This window comes from Balaenoptera ricei, chromosome 18 (genome assembly GCF_028023285.1).
Source record: "Balaenoptera ricei isolate mBalRic1 chromosome 18, mBalRic1.hap2, whole genome shotgun sequence".
NCBI lineage: Eukaryota > Metazoa > Chordata > Mammalia > Artiodactyla > Balaenopteridae > Balaenoptera > Balaenoptera ricei.
Window position 1 is genome coordinate 71,080,364 of NC_082656.1, and position 21,711 is coordinate 71,102,074.

Below are 21,711 nucleotides of genomic sequence, written 5' to 3' on the forward strand. Positions count from 1 at the left end.
CCACACACTTCCTATCTCACTTAGGTTCCTTTTTCTGCATAGCCCTTACCCCCATCATACTCACTATAGATTTTACTTATTGATCTTGTTTAGTGTCTGTCTTCCCTCATTAAATGTAAGCTCCATTGAGGGTAGGAACTTCTGCCTGTTTTTCTCATTATTCTCTCTCCCTTGCTGAGAACAGTGGCTGACACAGAGGAGGGAGGTGCTCATGAAATATGCATTGAGTGAATGAATGTCTGGAAGTGGTAGTGAATTCTGTCTAAGAACGTGATTATTGGAAGCATCATGCCATGATATTTTTCCTCTACTAAGACAATCAGCAGCTTGGACACTGAGGTCAGAAACTGTAGGTCTGAGGGCTTCTAGGTGGAGGGGAGGAGGTCAGATGACAGGACGCAAGGAATTTTGCCCTTGGCTTTCAAGACAGTTAAGTTAGAATCCTGACTCTACCACCTACTAGCTCTGTGACCACCGACAAGCTATGTAACGTAGGTGAGTAACTTCTCTCAATTCACTCAATATGTAACAGGAAGATAAGGATACAAAATTCCAGGGTTGTGGTGAGAATCAGGGTCAATGTATGTAAAATGTCTGACATATAGCAAACCTTTGTGACATTTTTATATATGTAAATCATTTCTATTAATTTGTAGTTGTTTGTGTTATTGGTAAAAGTAAGAATTCACATACTTGTTGGTATTTTCATTTTAGGAAACACATTCAGTCATTTTAAAACTAACTTGCAATAGTATTTTTGTCCTTGTGGAAAAAAAAAAAAGCCTACTCTATACGCTTTTACTAGATTCCAGTATGTATTTGTACTATTTAAGAATCCTTAAGTGGGACAAAGTAGCCTCTAAATCAGTGAAAATCATCTTCAAGTTATACTTGCTTGTCCCCTAGATCTCATCCCGCAAGGTATACAAGGGTCTTGTCTTGCAAAATCCATGTCTCCCCAAGGTTCATTTGTTAAGCAAATGTTGTTGGCGTACAAGCTCTGCCTCTGCCAGGCACTGTGCTCTACATTTTGGCTATTCTGAGGCAAATGAGAGCACTTCTGCTCAGGAGAAACTTACAGTAAGACCTGAGATTGGGTCCCGAGAATCCTGATGATAGGAACAGGCATCAGGTGTGATGTACCGCCGAGCGGTGCAGGCTGCTAAAACAGCCCAGGGCAGGCAAAACCGCACAAAAGTAAACAGGCTGGAGAATGATTCACATGGAGGAAGGTCAGTTAAACTGGGCCTTGGAGGGGAAGTGGAATTTGAGCGATTTGAAAAAGGAAAGAAAAGAGAGGAGTGGACACGGCTTCAGCAAAGTCACAGAGGAGCCAAGGGAGGCATGGGGATTCGGGTGTCCCAGCTCCAACTGGATGTGGCTCTAGGCTGCAAGAAAGCAGAGCAGCAGGGGGGAGACTGGAAAGGAAGCTCGTTCTCTGACAACATGGGAGGCCTTGCTCACAGATAAGGACATCTGGACGTGAGTCAGGAAGGAATGGTGTTCCCTGAGGTTCTCAGAGGGAGACTGATGCACCTGGGGCCATAACTGAGGAGGTGTGTTCATGGCTGCCAATACCTTTCAGATGCCCAGGCCTTCCAAATGAACATCTCCACCCCACACCTCTCTCTTGAACTTGAGATTCCTATATCCAGTTGCCTCCTTGACATGCCTACTTCGATATGCTATAAGCATCTCAAACTCAGTACGTCCAAAAACACAGCTCCTGCGATTTCCCCAATACTGACTTGATCCATGCCTTTCTGCATCTCAGATGACATCAATTCCACCTTTCCGGTAGGTCATCCCAAAACCCTACCCTGATCTCTTTCACACTCTATATCCAGCATAGCAGGAAATCCTGTTGGATCTACTTTCAAAATATCACCAGAAGCCACCACTTCTCACCACCTCCTTTGCCACCAGCCTGGTCTAAACCATCACAGTTCTTCCCCCGGACGACTGTGCAGCGTAACTGGCCTCACTGTGCCTCTGGCCCCCACTGTCTATCCTCAACACGGCAGCCGGAGCAACCCTTCTAAAATAGCAGTCAGATCATGTCACTCCTCTGCTCAAAACCCCCATTTCCTTCAAAGTAAACAGAGGCCTTAAAGTGGCCTACAGGGCCCAGCATGACCCTGTTGCATCTCTGACCTCCTCTTCAACTCTGCCCTGCCTCTGGGTGCCCAGGGCCTCTGGCCTCCTGGTACCCCTCCGGGAGCATTAGCTGCAGACGCTCCAGGCACACTTCCTTCTTGGGGCGTTTGCACTGGTTGTTCTCTGCACCTGAAATGAGCTGCTTCGGTCAGGCCAGGCTCAACTGTCCACCTCCTCCGAGTCTTTGCTCCAAAACCACCTTCTCAGGAAGGCTGACCCTGCCTACTGGATTTAACAGGGCAATCCAGCGCCCCCCCCCCGTCCTCCTCATCCTACTTATCTCGCCCTTTCTTCCCCCATAGAACTTGACACATTCAACCCTGCGACTTCCTCATTTTTATGCTAGGTACTGCTCATTGCCTGTGTGCCCGAAGTAGAAGCTGAGCTCCATGAGGACAGGGTATCTGTGAGTTGTGTTACTGATACAGCCTCTGTTCCTAGAGCATCTCCTGGCACACAGTAGGCCAGCGTTTGCCAAGTGAGCGAAGGGCAGGGCGCTGCAGGAAGGGAGGTGGGTGAGTGGTCTCACGTCAGCGTCGGGACACACATCCGACCCTTCACTGGCCTGACGGAGGCAGGGGGATGGAAAGGGAGGGACAATGCAGGAGATGGAGTGGATGTGTATCCAGGGCCAGGTGACTCCACATGGGAGACGCGGGGCTTTGTGAAGAGATGAGGCACCAGCCACAGGTTCAGTGCCGGCTGGCCCTGTGAGAGTCCCTGGGCTGCGTGCTTCGCCCTGCTCCCCTGTCCTTAGGATCACAGAAGTGACCAGGTGAAACTGAGTAGATAGAAATGAACAAAATACCAGTCCTAGAAAAACAGCTCAAAACTGCATGCACTCCCCGCGGATCCCACAAAGTGTCAGCCCTGCCCTGCTCAACTCTGCCATGCCAGGCCAGGCAGACGTTCCACGCTGGGGCCATCCAGGGAGGTGCAGAGTGCCCCAACGTCCACCGACTATTCCTGGGGAACTGCCCTCATCCGGGGCTTTAGGCCTTTTCAATAAGCAAAGCACAGACGTGTGCCTAAAACGTACACGCATTAGTCTTGAACTATGGTTTGATATACGCATAATCCATTTATCTCCCTGACATTCAGGTGCCTCACTTGCAGATTCTGAAAGCTTGTGCTCTCCCCAAACAGGGTAGTCGCTAGGGCTGTTAGTGGCGCCTCCTTCTGCCCTAAGACCTGCAGATGTGCTGGCAGGGGTCTACTTTGGTCGTTCCCCTCAATTATTAGTTCGATGTGTTAAAATTCAACCATATTTATTTAAATGTACTCACTCACTTTAATTGGATTTGTAAGAATGCCTGATTTATGAAACACTACATGGATCCTTTCAGCTAATACTAAACTCAAATATTACTCGTTACTATGGTTTCTTCCCTGTCTTCCATTCATGTGTATATGCATTGTAGATCTATGTATCTAGAGTTTCTTAAAGTTAGGAACAATTTATCTTTCATCTTTGTATCCACTTGGGCCTAGCACAGTACCAGGCATATCGTTGGAATTAATAATTTATATTCTCAGAGCATGGCAGTTTTGGCTGAGCCAGGTTGGATCAGTTCAAATCTTGGATCTTCCCCTTACTTGCTGTGTGGCCTTGGGAAGGTTACTTAACCTCTCTGAGCCTTGGTTTCCACTTTTGCAAAATAGGGATTAAAATAAGAGTTACCCTAGAGGCTTACAATGAACACTAACAAGGTCATTCCTGTAAAGCTCTTAGCACCATACTTGGCACATCATAAGCATTCAGTAAATGTCACTTGTATAAGTATATGAACATGTGAAAGAAGCACGGGGACCAAGAGCAGCGGCTCAGGAGTAACCCTGTGGAAATTCTGGTTCCGCCTTTTGCTCCTTGTATGACCTGGGACAAGGTGGGTACTCTAGCCAGGTCTCGGTTCTCTCATGTATCAGATGGAGATATTAATAGCACCTCCCCTTCTGATAGGTTTGCCTGAGACAATGCAGGTGAAACACTTAGCACAGTGCCTAGTATGTATTTAATAATAAGTAGTCAATAATAATAATAATATCAGTATTTATTTGTACTCAATCAATGTTACCAAGTATTATTACCATATATGTAATTCTCTTAAAAAACAACAACAACAAAAAAAAACCACTGGACTCTCTAATAAGGGATTGATTCCGTTTACAAATAAATGTGACCAGCAGTTGCTAGACTACGAGGAGCTTAAGTATCCAACATGCAGCCACTAACGGGGAACATGGGGGTTTGCTGAGGGACAACACTTCTTCCACACACAGTCCTAAGAGCGAAAGGGAATAATGTCATATGTCAGTGTTTGGCTGAATCTGACCAGAGGGGCTCCAGAGTCTGGAGCTAGTTCTGCCCCCTGGACCAAAGAGATGCTGACTGAGCTGCTGACTGTGTGTCCACCCTCCTAGGTGCATCCCGGAGAAATATTCAGCAGCAGGAAGTCTGAGAAAAATAAGCAGAGTGTCAGCTGAGGGTGGGTGACAGTGAGGACAAATCCAGGTAGATGGTCCTTGGTGGGTCTGCAGGTGGGTAGCAGCTGTCCCCCAGTGGGTCACAGGGCCCAGCCTGTGGGCAGGGTTTTCTGGATGCAGAGGCCAAGCAGAGCTCTGACCCGAGGAGGGAGCCTGGAGTGAGGCAGTTTCTCAGCCCTTGAACTTGGAAGTGAAGAGAGAAACCCTGTGGTACCCACTGGGACACCCACTAGGCAGACAAGGTGAAGAGGAAAGCAGAAAGTTGGGACGTAGCACAGAGCAGTCGTCTAGCCATCAAAACAGGGGGCCTGACTCGGTATCAGCCAGGGGCAAACAGCCAGCCTCAGTTTAGGATTTGTCCTGGGAGCCTGGGAGAGAATGAATGGGTGAGGCGGTCAGAAGGGTGGGAGTAGGGCAGACCTGGGCTGGACTCGGCAGGCTTCGTCCTTGCACCCCGTCCTCTAACATCGTCGCTTGGTGTGTCCAAGTACCTGTGAAGGTGGCCTCACTTCCCAGAAACGCATACCAACCTTTTTAAAAAGCAACTTCAAAATGCTGGCCAAATTTACACACTTTCCTTGACTTCCCTCCTGCTTGACTGAGTGATTCCTCCCCCTTCCCCCATCTGCCTCCTCCATACAAATTTACTATCAAGGACAATCTTCATCGAGTCTTTCTCTGTAATCAGCACATAAAAATTATCCCAACATTTCTCTTTGAAAATGGGATCTTCAGAGACTCAGTAGGCCTTTATGCATTACTAATAAGTTCTTTAGTGAAACATTTTGTCTTTTACTAAAATAAATCTCTCCTATTAAATCTACCATGTGAAAAATCTAATAGTGTTTAAGCTGACAAAATTTCATTTGCAGAAAATCGTTGTACTTGTTAAGGATTTGGGAGTTGTTGTAGTTTGTTTTTGATAAGACAAGGGGATCTTGTTACTTGAGTTCGCGAAAAAAATTAGAATACCCATTCGCAGAACCAAATCTTTGTGTCAGAAGATAGCGTAGCGCTTTGCTGGTTGTAGCCTCCAATCTCATGAAAAAAAATACATCATCTAGCATTTCTTATAAGTGATTGTACTTGTTTCCAAGGCTGCTGTAACGAGTACCACAAACCAGGTGGCTTAGAACAACAGAAGTTTATTCTCTCACAGTTTTGGAAGCTCAAAGTCTGAAACCAAGGTGTCAGCAGGGCCATACTTCCTCTAAAGGTCTAGGGAAGGAACTGTTCCAGGCCTCTCTCCCAGCTTCTGGCAGCCGCAGACGTTCCTTGGCTTAGAGATAGCCATCTTTTTCCTGTGTCTCTTCACATTGTCTGTCCCTGTGTCTAAATTTTCCCTTTTTATGAGGACACCAGTCATGTTGGATTAAAGCCCACCTAGATGACCTTATCTTAACCTAATTACCTCTGTAAAAGACCCTATCTCCAAATAAGGTCACATTCCAAGGAACTGGGGCTTAAGACATGAACACGTCTCTCCAGGAAGACACAATTCAACCCACAACACGATCATCCCATGTCACCTCCCTAATATTCATTAGTATGCAAGGGGTCCACTCTGCTCTGAACAAATCTTTTGTATGTCACCCTGCAGCTTCCCCCCACTGACAGCAAGGGGCAAGGGAGGGCACATTTTTTAGTAATGGAGGCCCAGAATTCAGCCTGGTTGACTTTGGCAACTTGGCCTTGGAAAGTATCTTCAGATCTCTCGGAGCTTCATTTTCCTTACCTTTAAATTGGAGTAATATATTACAAGAATGTTGTGAAGCTGTAATAAGATATTATGTGTGAAGAATGCTTTTTAAGGTGCAATAGGAACGTTGCATTGGATTTTCAGTTTCTTAAAAATGGCTCTTCAGAGGGCCAACAGCACAGGCTGCCATCCGGCCTGGGTCGGATGCCCAGCTCTGCCCCTGACTACTTGTGTGACTCTGGGAAGTCACTTCCCCTATCTGTGCCTCCCTTTTATCCCATAAAATGAGAATATTAACAGTTCCTCTGTTAAGCACTTGCACTGAAGATTAGAGTGTGATGTACCAAAAGCACTCAGAAACTCCTGGTACATGATGTGTGCGCTATTATATAAGTCTTTGCTATTTTTATTGAGGGTAAGATCACATCTCAGTACCCTGTGTGCAATTCCACCCCAGTTTCTGGCCTCGAGCAGATGTTCCACAATGTTTGCTGAATGAATAAAGGAATGGAGGCCCACAGCTCCTGCCCTCAGGAGACAGACACTAAAGCCCTCACCTCTGCTCCGTAATGCGGCTCAGGCTCAGCTGACCCTCCCGTAAGCGGTGCAGAACTGGCCCTGCAGCGACGCAGGGGCCACGCCCGCCCGTGCCTCCCCAGGCTGTGTTTCCTGAATCAAGTGCAGCTTCCTCCGGCAGCTGCTCAGTTTGCAGGTCAGTCTCAAGGCAGCGAGTAATACACACCAGCCCAAGAGGAATGTGCTTTCCAGTGTTACTAAAACTGAATGCACCCTGAAAAGGACACTCTACCCTTCCATCTCCTTCCAGCGCTTCTTCACCTGATTGGCCCTGTTTTCCTGGTCTTTTTCCCCATCTTCCTCCCCTTCCTGCCCATCCCTTCCCAATGCCCCATCCATACCTCACCCACCCCTCCTCCCACCTCCTCCTGGAAGCCTTACCCAGCTTGACACCAACAACCAGGGCACTGTGGCCTTGTCACAAGTATATTTATAATGAGGTACGATATGCAAAATATTTTAATATAAATACCTCCCAGGGCAGTGACCAATCAGAATGCCCCAGAGCTGGGTCAGGGAGGCCCCCTCTTGCTGTGTCAGATTTAACTCTTTGATCCCTGGGATCCAGGAGGGAGAGTTGGTAGGATCTGGGGGAAGGGGCTAGAGTGACCAGAGAAGTGGGGAAAACACCTGACATTCCACAGGCTTGGGACTATGGCTATTTTCTAAGTGGAACCGAGGTATTTATACCCACTAAATGTCAGCCTTTAAGGCTGACTGTCTGCCAGTGTCCGAATTCCAGGAAGTTCCCTGTGGGGGGGGGGGGGGTAGGTGATTGACCACGTGGTTTTCAAATCAGACTGAAAGAGACCGTACAATAACAGAAAGTGTAAAATAAAGTTTGTGTCTTTGGCTAGATTTCACTTATTTGGAAAATGACCAGTTTCTAATCATACTGATCAGCTGATGATAAAAAAAACAGTAGCCAATATTTCCTAAGCATTTGCTTTGTTTCAGGTGCCGTGTGAAGGCCTTTATAAGGCTTCGGGAACTTGACCGCCCCCCCAGAGGGGTCGTGAATTAGTCTGGCTCGTTTTAATTTTCCAAATCGCCAACCCTTACTCCCTACCCACCTCCCTCCGCATACACCCAACTAGATAATCCGATAAAGATCTTAGTCCGAACGTGATATGTGCCTTCCACTAGAGTCATCCCTGGCCCCTAAGCTAGTCAGAGTTCCCTACAATGTGTTCACAAAGCGCCTTGATTTCCCCCATATTGTGGCATTGCTCGCTCTGTGTTTTGACTGCCCATTTAATATCACAGGGCTCGGCACGTGATTTGCTGGAGGAGAGAAAGGAGGACAGTCATTTGATAACGTGCACTGAGTGCCCACCGTGTGAGGGTCCCTGTACTGAGAAGTATAAGACATAGACCAGAAAGGCCTGCCCTCCCCACACAGGAAACATCCTAATGCTGTGAGATTAATATTGCACAGAGCTTCTGTTTCACCCATGGCCACAGCCATGCATACACGGATGAATGTGATGTCAGGAAGCTAGACACTATGAAGTCAGGCAGCAGCTAGACCGGTTTTGTGTTATGTCGGTACATTACCACCACCCACACTACCCAGTGTTCCTCTGTGACTCAGAAGATATTAATCTTTTAGCTAAATAAAATAATTTTCAAATGAAGCATCTGATGCTTGGAAATCAGTTTCCTTAAACCTCTGGAAAATGGAGGGACTATTTTTGGTCTCACTGATTTCTCTTAACTGGCACATTTTCAGTTAACATATAAAGTTAACAAGATGGATAATCCTTACCAGTAAAGATAGGGCTTGGCTCCTCAATCAAACTGACAAACAGCTCTTTCCAATCATAAGACACAGTAGTCTGAGACACTTAAACTGCCCAGGCTCAAGGACAGAGAAAAGAAGTTGAAGAGGAAAACAGTGAAGAAGAATTCTTCACATAATTGGAGAATCAAGGGAAGGAGACATGCTCAGTACATTTTGAAGCGTATATAAAAATATAAACCTGAGTCTTCATGTTAATAAATTAATTGATTGATTAATTAAACTTCTCAGGCAGCCAAATCCATTTAAAAAAATTGAAACATGCTTTGAAATGGCAAACTACAAGCAATTCACCCTCTTTGCCTCTCCTCCCCATTTATTAATTTTTATGTTTCATCTGTTTAAACGGTCACAAATTAGGTCTTAACCGCACAATAGTGCTTGAAGGAATAGGGCAGTTACATTGGCATGACTATAATGGTCACCAATCTGCTCCTAGAGCACTGGTGATGGCCCCAGGGTCTTTCGGCCTCTCCGGGGATAACAGGCTGCCCTAAATGCAAACCTAGAGAGGGCAGACTCAGAAGCATTCGCAGCTCCCTGTAAGGAAGGGAAAAACGCCAGCCTTGGGGAAGAGGGCTGGACCTCACCTGCTCAAACCAAGGCCTCTGGGTTTTTTTTCCCACTTTCAAAAACCTTGAGAGATTTTGAAACTAGGGAAACTGAGGCTGTGAGCATCTGATCCCCGCAGCCAGTTTAGTCACTTAGAAAACGTCTGCTAAACACTTTACATGTCACAGGGACCAAAGCAGTGGTCTATTTGACTGAATTTTCCACTGTAGGTACTTAATAAATCCTCCTAGACTTAATCGATTTTGACTTAATTTGCCACGTCTGCTGATGCACTTCATGCCCCGTCTGTCACATAGACTGCCCACAATTCTCATAACATATTGGGACTGTTGCCAACCTACCTCCCCGGTGTCACCCTTCACTGTAACTGTTGGTTTATGTGGCTTTCTCCTTTTACTAGATTAGGAACATTCAAGGGAGAAATAAATAGACGTAGAATTGACAATGTATAGCAAATTATGATTTTTTCAGAGCAACTGTGGCTGTCTCTCGAGCTCTCACAAACATCGGAAGGAGTTGAGAGATGGCAACATGATCACCCCCATTTGACAGATAAGAAAATTGAGGCACAGAATATTATACATTATCTGCAGAAGTTAATCTAACCATTTAGGGATGAAGCCACAGCCAGAATTCCAGGATTTTCCCACTATAATGCATAGCTTCTTTAAACTCTAGATTAGTCATGCCATGTTAATCAGGCCTGGCAAGTTTCAGCAGAACAGATATCAAAGAAAAACAGATCTGAGGTTCTTCTGAAGAGAGAAATGGCCAAGGCTGGTGCTGATTGTGAGAACAAGAATAGTGTTAAAGAGCTTGGTAGACAGGCCAGAGAGAAGCACTGTGATACAGAAACTGAACTAGTTATCAGGAAGGTTGTTTTTATTTTTATTTTATTTATTTATTTATTTGCTTGGTTTCTGGCTGCATTGGGTTTTCGTTGCTGTGCACGGGCTTCCTCTAGCTGTGGTGAGCGGGGGCTACTCTTTGTTGCAGTGCGCGGGCTTCTCATTGCGGTGGCTTATCTTGTTGTGGAGCGTGGGCTCTAGGCGCGCGGGCTTCAGTAGTTGCAGCACGTGGGCTCAGTAGTTGCAGGGCACAGGCTCTAGAGTGCAGGCTCAGTAGTTGTGGTGCATGGGCTTAGCTCCTCTGCGGCACATGGGATCTTCCCGGAACAGGGATCGAACCCGTGTCCCCTGCATTGCCAGGTGGATTCTTAACCACTGCGCCACCAGGGAAGTCCCAGGAAGGTTGTTTTTAATACCATGTATTTTTATCTACTCTGCGGAGAGGGTGTTGGTAATAGTAATAATGAGGAGGAGGAGGAGGAGGGGGATAATAATAAAAACTTATAGAGGGCTTACTATGTGCCAGGAACTGTTCAAACACTGTATAAGCATTAAATCTTAATCCTTACCAAAATCTATGAGGGGGGAACTATTGTTATCCCCATTTTACAGATGTGGCAACTGGAGGCCACAAGGTCCCATGGCAAGAACAGCAGAGCTGGATTTTGAGCCCAAGTAGTCCAGTTCCAGAGACTGTTCCCTTTACCACTGGTTTCAACTGCTTCTCCAGGGAAGGTTCCAAGACAGAACGGGCTTCAGGAATGACTCCAGGACATCAGGATTTCGCTAAGTTGGTTTCACGCATGTGGAAGGCGAGGGAATCTGAGAGGTTCTTCAGTGGCTTCCATGGACCTCCCAAGCAGGCTCCTGGACTCAGAGCATCCCAGCAGGCCACTTTGGGAACGCATACCATTTGCCCCCAGTCTTAGAGTCAGATTCTCCGTTCCACAGCCAGGCCTGCTCCCCTGAAAACACCATCACATGCTGAAAGCAGTGAGTAGCCAAGACCCAAGGGGAAGAGGAGGAATTCAGTGGATCAGGCTGTGACCCTGGGCCTCAACTGGAATTATCTCCCAAAAGGGCCTTTGTAGAGTCTGCTGATCAATGGCGTGGCCCACACTAAGAAACAATTTAAATTATCCCCGAGTCGTACAGCGGGGGTCTATTGTCAGTTTGAATTGCAGATCATATAAAATCCATTGCTTTTCCCATGGAAAATTAATGGGATATAGTTGTCTGTTAGCTATTCCTATGGGCCAAATTCCTATTGTTAATCCCTTTAATAATCTCCTAATTAATCTGTTTTCTTTTTTGCTTCCATATTTTAATTGACTTTTTCAATTAGGAGCATACTAGGAAAAGATTCTAAAAATTCCTGGTTTTAAAATAAGCAATTGGAAAACCTCATTTTCCAATTATGCTTTTCCTTTCTCACACCAACCTGATTCTGAAATCTTTTCTTAGCCAAAGCTGCATTTATTCTCTCCCACGTCGTGCAATGTAATGACCATGTAATTCCCATAGCTCCGATCTGTTGTTCTGACAAGTACATATTACAGTTATTCAGCATCTTTCCTCATCCCGTTAAGAATCAACATGGGTATTCTGCATTAGAATCTTTCATGGTCGCTTATATTAATACATTTAATTCAGCTTGAAATTCTTACTTGCTTCTAACCATCCTCCCTAAACTAAATTTTCCTGGAGTAGAGATTATTTTGGGAAGCAGAATGAAGTGCACAAATCCTATGGAAACTACGTCAGAATTCTGTTACTGTTTTTAAATAAGTGGATTCCAAACAATGCAAACCATAACAACATTAGAGATACAAAATCTAATAATCTGGGTAAGATTTTATACGTAGCGTAAAACATAAATCTGATCTTGCTCTTCTCCTGGTTCAAAACTTTCAGTGGCAATGAAGTTCATAGCCCTTAACTTGACTCCCAAAGTTCTTTGTTATCTGGTTCTAGTCTACTTCTTCCCGTTTTATCTCTTATCATCCCCCCACTGCAACCCACACCCCCTTCTGTATTCCAGCTTTGAGAAACTTCAAGAAGGCCCCCAGATGGTACATTCTCCTAGCACGTCCTCTTCCTTTTGTCCTCATTTTGTATTCTCCCCCTCAACACACAAATACACACACACACACACACACACACACACACACACTTTAGCCCTCACTCACTCCCTTGCCAAGTTCCTTCTCATCCTTCAGGTCTCAGTTTAAATATGTCACTTCTTCAGAGCCCTCCTTTGCCACCAGTCTCAGTTCTGACCCTCTCCCACCATTCTCTCTCAGCCTTTTCCTCCAGAATAGGGACCACAGTTTATAATTATACATTTATCTGTGTCACTGTTTGGCTAATATCCGTCTTCACCACCTGATTGCAGGCTTCAGGCAGGGAGGCAGCAGATCTTGTGTTTACTCACCTTTAGTTAACTAGCACTTAGCACAAGGCCTGGCACACAGCAAGGTCTCAATAAATATTTGTGGAATGAAGGAAGGAATGAGACCCTAGCCTGGAAATAGACCAAGAACAATGGTGAGTGTGATCCAGACCACCTGTCGTTTCTAAACCTGCTGCATCCCACCCAGGGTGGGCGGAGCCCCTGAGGGCTGCAATCGCCACATTAGACCCTGGTGTGGGACCATCTGCCTAGACTCCTCCAGGGCTCCCATTTTCCAGTTCTAGAAGATTCTTCACAAAGACTCTGGAATGGTGCCCTCCCACTCCATCCCACAGAAGCTGTGCCAGTCCCCTTCTCCAGGGGCTCGACCCTACCTCTCTTATCTCTCGGAAACAGTGTTTAACCAAGGGAGGAAGAGTTAAAATAAAACAAAAAAAACAATCCTAGCAGCCACAGGAAGACTTTCCCAAGACATTTTCATCTTCATTTCTTGGACTAAAATTGGGAGACACTATTTTTGACACTTCTGTTTTGTTTCACAATGATATACAAAGATGCTTTACATGTCTGCTCACTGCCCTCTCCCATCGGGTTATGACAACTTGCTTTGATAATCAACAGTATTTGTACGATGATACGTATCCTGACAAATCTTACGCCTTAACAAAAACTTCCTTACCAATTGTTTACCATGTCAAATAGTTATATTTTGACAGCAACGTTTCCTTTAGGATTTTAGAGTCCTATAGTATCCCTTCCTAAAATTCTGCTGCCTAGAGTTTCCCAGGCTTTGAATTTGTATGCCTCATACATCTGTGCTGCAACACCCCTCAAAATATTGATGCTAGACCGAACTATGTTCCAGGGCTCTCTCCTCAAATATGGATACTTGCAGAAATATCCTGTAGACTTGAAAATAATTTTAAATATAAGATATTTGAATAAGTATAATTAAGTGCTGATTGCTTTTATCATGTTTTGAAATGAAAAGCTACTCTAGAGAAGAAACAAAAAGCCAATCAAAATATAACTAAATCTGTAATCCTGCACTTACCATAAAGAAGATGACATACAAATGCCTGTTCTTGCTTTGGTAATGCTGACAACGCTTCCCCAGTGCCTACTACGTGCCAAGCATTCTCTACGCCTTGTGCCTGTATTAGCTCGTCTAATGCTACAACAGCCTTTAGAGGAAAACACCATAATTATTTTCATTGTATAGACGAAAACGCCAATATACAAGAAATTCAAGTAATTTGCTCGAAGTTACAAAGGTAGGAAAAAGCAGAGCCAACTTATGTGCCCAGGCATCTGCCTCCAGAGCCTGTAAGCCTAACCACTCCTCTGACCCCCTTCCGACAGACAGACCCAGGCAAATGATCTTTTTCCACTCCCAAATCCTCATATATATTCTATTATGTTTTAAATTGTGTTAAGTAGCCTATTATTCTATGAAGGAGAATGCTAGATTTTTATCCTCCCTGGATTTTAACTGTTGCTAATAAATAGGTTAGTACAGTGATGTAATTGAGTCAGATAAACCTAGATTTAAAATCCAGCCCTACCACTTACCAATTATATAACCTTTGGAAAGTTTCTTGAGCTTTCTGAGTACATTTGCTGTTTTGTAAAATAGGGATCATTACAGCTGTTATAAGGAGAAGATGAGATAACCATGATTAAGTTGTCTGGTACATGGGTAATCAATAATATACCTCACTCCAAGTGTGTAAGTAAGAACAGTCGGAAATTGTATTAATTCTCATGGAAAAGAAGGTTCCATCAATAAATTACTAATTCGATGTTGTAAATCATGTTCCGTTGGCTGAAAATAGTTTATGTAGTTCCTGAAGAGTCCCAGTTGTATCAAGAGATGACAGCATTAGGCTCCCCTGGTGGCGCAGTGGTTGAGAATCTGCCTGCCAATGCAGGGGACACGGGTTTGAGCCCTGGTCTGGGAAGATCCCACATGCCGCGGAGCGACTAGGCCCGTGAGCCACAGCTACTGAGCCTGCGCATCTGGAGCCTGTGCTCCACAACAAGAGAGGCCGCGACAGTGAGAGGCCCGCGCACCGCGATGAACAGTGGCCCCCGCTTGCCGCAACTAGAGAAAGCCCTCGCACAGAAACGAAGACCCAACACAGCCATAAATAAATAAATAAATAAATAAATAAATAAATAATTTTTTTAAAAAAAGAAACTTGCTTTAAAAAAAAAAAAAGAGATGACAGCATTAACAAAAAAACCATATGTTTCCAGGTTAATCGAAATTTTTACCTGAAGCTACAAAGCATTACATTAGAAGACTAATGATCAAATTGACAATTATATGGACGAGCAAAATATAATAGCCAAACTGGTAGAAGTGTGGATGTTTCACAAACTCCAACTCCATTCTATGGAACTCTGCTTTCCCAAATCCCCACATGAGGCCCTTTGTACATTTGTGCACATAGGCCCATACGTGTACCCTGTATACGTGAGCCTCTCTGGGTGTCATCTTCCAAGTGAACTAACTGTGTTTGAAGAGAGTTTGAACTGAGTTTGTCAGAGAGAAGCCTGGGGAGACTTATCCTCTATACAAGAAATGTCACTCTGTTCAATTCTCCTCCACCCCTGATGATGGGCAGTAACTACGTGCCGTGACCACCTCCCACAATAGATGATAAGAATGTATTTGGACACCTGACATAAGGCAGCCAACCCAGAGACTGGTCACATTCCTGTGCTCTAGGAGCTAGCCCAATCCGAATGCTTTCTCAGAGATTTTATTTTAGAAAATCCAGAGACTTGGGCAACTGTCAAGGGAGGACAGAAAGAGAAGTAAAATAAGGCATGCCTGAAGCAGGTTGGTAGGGCCGGAGGGAACCTAGGACATCACAAAACAATGAGCAAAGTAAAGTTAGGATTAAAACTTTACCTTAAAAATCTGCAGACAGAAGTAGATGGAGAGAGAAAGAGATTCCTAGACTGCTTTGACTTGGATTATTTTTTTTTTAACTTTTTATTTCGTATTGGAGTACAGTTGATTAACAATGTTGTGTTAGTTTCAGGTGTACAACAAAGTGGATTATTTTAAATTGTGGGTCCAGTTTGCCAGTATTTTAACAGTGGACCTTCTAGTACTTGACCCAAGATGTCTGTTTCCTCCCTTAGGATGCTGAATGAAACATCGACAATATGAACTTGAGCCTAAGGAGACATGCTGACCTTGCCCATTGTTACAGAATAACTTTAGCAGAAACGTGACCCATTCCTTCTGGGGTCCCCGGTGCCCACCTCTGCGTCCTCCCTACAGAGGGCGGCACAGCCTCTCATGCTGCTAACGCGGGTTGATGAGTGCAGAGCACCAAGCTGAGCCCAGGACCCCTGTCTGCCCTTCTCCGCGGCAGCGTAGGAGGATGACATTCGGGAGGGAGCCTGCGCCACCACAAGTGCAGCTGAAATGAGCAGGGGGCAGCGTGCGAACTCCAGATGTTTAGAATTAGGATGACTATAAACAAATTTGTTTGCCCAGATCCACCCAGCTTGCTTTTTAAAATTACTTTTATATTTGGTAAACAAACCCATATTCTCTTTTCTTGGTTGCAAATAAGACTAATTCTTTAGGGAATGACAACCCCCATACTGGTTAACGCAGTTCGTTATTCTTTCTCCAGAAATTGCATAATTCACACATCAACATGATTCTCTCAGTTGGTAGTTTTGAAAACTTGGGAATTCAGTATGAACACTACCATTTGTGATTACTCTTCAAGACTGGTTTTAGGCACACCTGTCACCTAGTTAATTTTTTTTTTCACTTTGCCAGCTTTAACATCCCGATGTTACTTCAGCTGTAAACACTCTTCACTACCTCATATGGTGACATTTAATTTTATACAACTGTCACGGGAGTGGGGCAGGGACATGGGCTGCAGCTTTCATGTATTATAGCAAACTGCTCCGTTGCAGGTGATTATCTGAGTTCATGCCTGGAAATTTCACCTGTGCATCAGTTACTAAGAAATGTCTGCTCCTATTCTACCACCGCCTCTTCTTCAATCATTTGATTTAGGGGTGTCTTCAGCCACCCTGGAGCACACATTTCAAGACCTTCTGATTACTTTCCCTGCTGCACAAATGTGGCGCATAATTATTCACATTTTGTCATCACTCCAGCACAAACCAACGTTTAGCAAGTTCAAAGCTTCCTTTTGATAAGTCACAATAAATATGCTCCTCTGCTGGCTTTCCACACTGCCTAGAAGGGTCCGACTTTACTCTCAGCACTCACGTTTCCTTAGGGTCTTTTGTCAGAGTTAGAATCCACTAAAAACAACAACATTTCAGGAAGCTTCTCTGTTCAACAGGTCTGAGCAAGGCTGATAATCATCTAATGCCTTGTAATGCCTTCACCCCTTGTATGTTCCAACATACGTGTGCACGCGTGTGCACACACACAGATACACACCTTCGTATATAAGGAATGATTGTTAAATGGTTGACAACAGAGTTGAAAGCTACTTATGACAGTCCTAAAACAAAAACTCTTTCTTCCAGGGCCGTTGTTCAAGAGAGAACTGCAAGTATCTTCACCCTCCAACACATTTAAAAACTCAACTCGAAATTAACGGGAGGAACAATTTGATCCAGCAAAAAACTGCAGCAGCAATGCTTGCCCAGCAGATGCAATTTATGTTTCCAGGAACCCCACTTCATCCAGTGGTGAGTACACTGCATCTCATGATGGGCTTGATGATTAAAGTGTTGGTACAGGCAAGGCCATGTTGACCTAAAATGGTGTCCCCCTACTTTGTCTCTTTGGCTACCATTAAAGCAAATAGCTTTGAAGCTAACTAGATGCTGAAAATAGGCGTTTTTAGATTATTTAAATGGAAAAACGCATGTAGAAACCGTAGGCAAAGACAATTTCTAAACAATATCTGGGAAATCTGTGTCACTCCAACTCTTTCTCACCAGTAACCTCCATATTTGAACCATCTTAGAAGGGCAATGGTTCTACGTTCTCATTTAGAGTATGAATTGATGATCTATGCAAAGAAGAGATTCTGATGCCTAAAACATTATTAGCAATGCAACAGATAGATTATTTAGTTCAATGGTATCATTTTAAGGAAGGGGAAAATGAAACCACAGAAGTTAATGGATTTACCCAATGTCCTGCAGCTAATCAGTTGTGGAGCTGAGCCTGGACCTCAGACATCTTGACCAGGGCGCTTTCTGCAGTCTGCTCCCCCTGGAGCCTGGCAGAGGCCTGAAGGAGGGCTGCCTAAGCCACCCACGCCTCCCGTCTCAGAGGCCTGCAAAGGGTGCAGGAGCTGAGGCAAGGCCCGCAGGATTAAACGCCCAGGGAATTCAGTCTACAAATACGTACTGTGTCATATTTTCTCCCTGATTTCACAGTGTTTGAAAGTACTTCCTTAAAGGTCTGGAAATTGCTCTAGGAATGAGGCCCTGAGGGAAAGGAGTGCATTTTTTGGCTTTAGTGAATTTCATTTACACTTGTAAATTTTTTGTCAAAAACAAGCTAATTTTTTAAAAAACAAAGCCAGTGAAGTGAGTGAAATTTGCTCTTTTTTAAAAAAAGGTGCATACACAAGAGATGATTGTTTAAAAATCAGTCCTTATTGTATGAAAATTCTATGTTATTGAAAGCTGCTAAATGAAAAGGGATAGATACCAGGGAGTTACATTTTCTTGTTGTGCGTCCATGAGATGAGATGGGGAAGGTGGGGTTGGTCCAGGAAGAGGAGAGAATCTGGGCAGATTTTTGGCAATTCTGCTTGTCTCCAGGTTTCTGCCCAAGAATAGTGGCACAAAGTAGCCAGGAACCAGCTCTGCCCAGAGTAAAAATAAAAAAGTGCAGGTGCAGGGGACTCCAAGATAAATCAGCTACAGTCTTGTGGGTGTAGACAGACTCAAGGAAAAGGCAACGTAAGATTCAGGCCCAGCGAATTATGATTTTGGATGAGGCAGGAAAGGCTGCTTGGAGGAAGTCCCAAATAAGTACATCCTAAAGGATGAGTAGGAGTTATCCTAGATGTAAGGACAACACAGGTAGAGTGCTGAACACATTTAACACCAAATACAGGCATTTAAGTGGATCTACTTAAAACCATTCACATGTATAATTTATGGTTCTCTTTATTGATATACACATATAAATTATTCTATTACATTACCTAAATGCTAAAATAATTTAATTATACATATTAAATGATGTCTATGGGAATAAATTTAGAACCACCTAGGTCAACATAGCAACAGTGTATTACATCGTTTTAATCATTCACTTCTTATTTACTTAGAATTTGTAAGGATTGACCCTGGTACCCAATAATGGCAATGTTAATAAGAAAATTCCATTCCTGTTATAAACTATTAGTTGAATTTTCTTTGAAAGTTATGTTTATGTATTGTCTCATATATTAATTAAAGACAATAATCACGATTACTCTGTGAAGAAGGGATATTACATTTAAGTATTTTAATAGAGGTTTTTAAATCTCAAGAAAAATTAGAACAAAAAATGTAATAAACTTAAAAATCATTAACTCTACAAACAAATAACTTCAGAGCCTCAGGAATGAATTAGTGACCTAATACAAGGTAGTAGGCCAAATAATGGCCCTCAAAGGTACCTGGAAATGTAAAGGTCACCTTACAAGGAAATAGGGTCTTTGCAGATGTGATTAAGCTAGGCATCTTGAGATGGGGAAATTCTCCTGGAATAAATGCAATCACAAGCATCCTTATAAGAGAGTCAGAGGGAGAGTTGACACACATACAGAAGAGGAGAAAGGCAATGTGCCCGTAGAGGCAGAGACTGGAGTGATGTGGCCACTAACCAAGGGATGCCAGCAGCCACCAGAAAATGGAAGAGACAAAGAATGGATTCATCCCTAGAGCTTCCAGACGGAGTATGATCTTGACTTTGGCCCAATGAAACTGATTTCAGACTTTCGGCCTCCAGAACTATGAAAGAATAAATGCATGTTGTTTAAGCCACCAGCTTTGTGGGAATTTGTTAAACCAGCCACGGGAAACTAATACATGCAGAAATTGCTTAAGACAAAGAAATTGATAAACATAAAGTAGCCAGCACCCCTCCATTTTTCGGTTTCCTTCTTAGGTAAACTTCTCTAAAGAGCTATGCATATTTTTTCCACTCCCTTTGTCTCCCATCTCCCCTGAACCCATCCACTGAAATCTCTCACCAGTGACCTCCATGTTGCTAAACCAATGGGCACTTCTGCTTTTATTGTATTCTTTCGACCTCTTAGTAACATGCAATCAATCTCTCCTTTGCGGAGCACCCCTCGCTCTCTGATCGTTCCTTCCTCCTCTGTCTCCATTGCCCATTCTTTTCCTCTATTATATGTTGAGGCTGCTATACATTGATGTTCCCAGTACTGGACCCCTCTCTCATGTACCCTCTCCTTCATGGTCTCATCCATTTCCATGGCTCTGAATCATCTACAGGCTGAGAACTCCCAAATGCACGTTCCCAGTCCAAACCTCTCCTCTGAGTCCCAGGTTCAGGTATCCAGCTCCCTACTGGACTCACCTTCAAATTTCTCACAGGAACTTGACATGTTCAAGACCCATTGTTTTATTCTACTACACTTCCATCTCAGTATGTGCAACCAGCAGTTTCAAACCAAAACCAAGCAGATTCTCTCACATCCAGTTCATCAGCAAATCCTGTCATATGTGCCTTCAAGCCCATCTACTTCTTCTCCCAGCACCCTCGTCTGAGCCGCCATCAAGTATTTCAAAATACTTTATAAGCTGTTCCCTCCTAATCTCTCAAGTTCCACTCTTGCTTTATTCCAATGTATCCTGCACACAGCAACGGGAGGACTCTTTTAAACACATAAAGGCATCATATAAAGGCCTTGTAAAGGCCTTTCTTACAACCCTTCAATGCTTTCCCATTTCACTGGAGACAAAGCCTAAACATGTAACCTTGACTTTATCTATAGTGTCATCTGTGATCAGGTCCCTTCCCAGCTCACCAACTCACTCTGGGCCACTCTTCCTTTATCCACTGAGACCAAACCAAACTTTCAGTTCTGTGAACACACAGAGCTCTTGTTTGCCTCAAGGCCTTTGCTTTTGCCGGAAGTTTCCCACTACTCTTCACGTTTTAACTTCATCTTATTCATAAGGACTCCAACTCTATCCCCTGCGACCCACCACCAATCTCTGTCATTACCAGTGATGCCTCCTCATTTCTGCTTATCCATAAAAATGAATTGTCATTTTATTTCTTTGTTCTTCCCCATTAGGGTTTAAGTTCAATAAATGTAGACACAGTGTTCTGGCACCATGTCTGTACCACCAATGAATATTTATTGAATGAATGAAAATGCAAACTATTCTTTCCTCTTCTGTCTCAAATTCATTACATTTGAAAAGTCTCATTCACCTTATTCCCCCTAGCAGTTTTTCTTTCTCCAATTCCTAACAGAGTGTAACAGCAATTCTTCCTTCCCTTCCCTTCCCTTCCCAGCACACTGCCCCCAACCCCTCACCTCCCACACAACCTTCCCACGTACACTCAAGATAAAGCAGCAGGTGGGTAGCCTTTAGTAGGACAGGGATTCAAGAGCCTATGCAATCCAGTCCTTGGGGGCAAGGTCTAGTGTTGAGTATTCTGTGCTCCAGAGATGCTTCTGGGAGTAAAGGGAGAAGGCTTAAGAGATGCCATGTTTTAGGCCTTTCAGTCTGAGTGCCAAATACCTACCGTTTGAAGTCAGAGCTTTCTAAATGTATGAGCTCTCACGCTCTTGTTTTAAAAAGTCAATTGACTACGTTTTAGAGCCATAAAATACCTCAGGCCACTTAGTCGTTCCTCCCCAGCCCTGATCCTTCCTCGCCACTACAAAATATCAAAGAGCGTGTGTGCACATGTGAGTGTGGGATCTTTGAACCCGGACCTACTGCTGTAAGGTACTGAGAAGGAAGAGTGGAGAGTGAGAAACACAGGCACGTGGGGTGAAGTCCAGAGCGAAGATGGCAAGACCAGCATCTCGGACACGATTTTCTTCCCGAAGACTCTCTGCAGCTCTTGTCCTCTGGCCTCTCTCACTGCAGTTAGTGCTGAGAGATGAGGAGGACCAAATGGATCTCGTCTCAGACCACCTGGCAACAG

General features: G+C 44.1%; 1 protein-coding gene across 5 annotated transcripts in view; it reads left to right on the top strand.

The window, feature by feature from the left end:
- The window catches only part of MBNL2 (muscleblind like splicing regulator 2), a 158,475-nt gene that overhangs the window by 87,694 nt on the left and 49,070 nt on the right, over window positions 1-21,711 (top strand). For all 5 annotated transcript variants that reach the window (XM_059903140.1, XM_059903143.1, XM_059903142.1 and 2 more), the window contains exon 3: window positions 17,094-17,258. In XM_059903140.1, coding sequence (XP_059759123.1) covers window positions 17,094-17,258 — 165 coding nt within the window. The remainder of the gene's footprint in view (window positions 1-17,093; window positions 17,259-21,711) is intronic.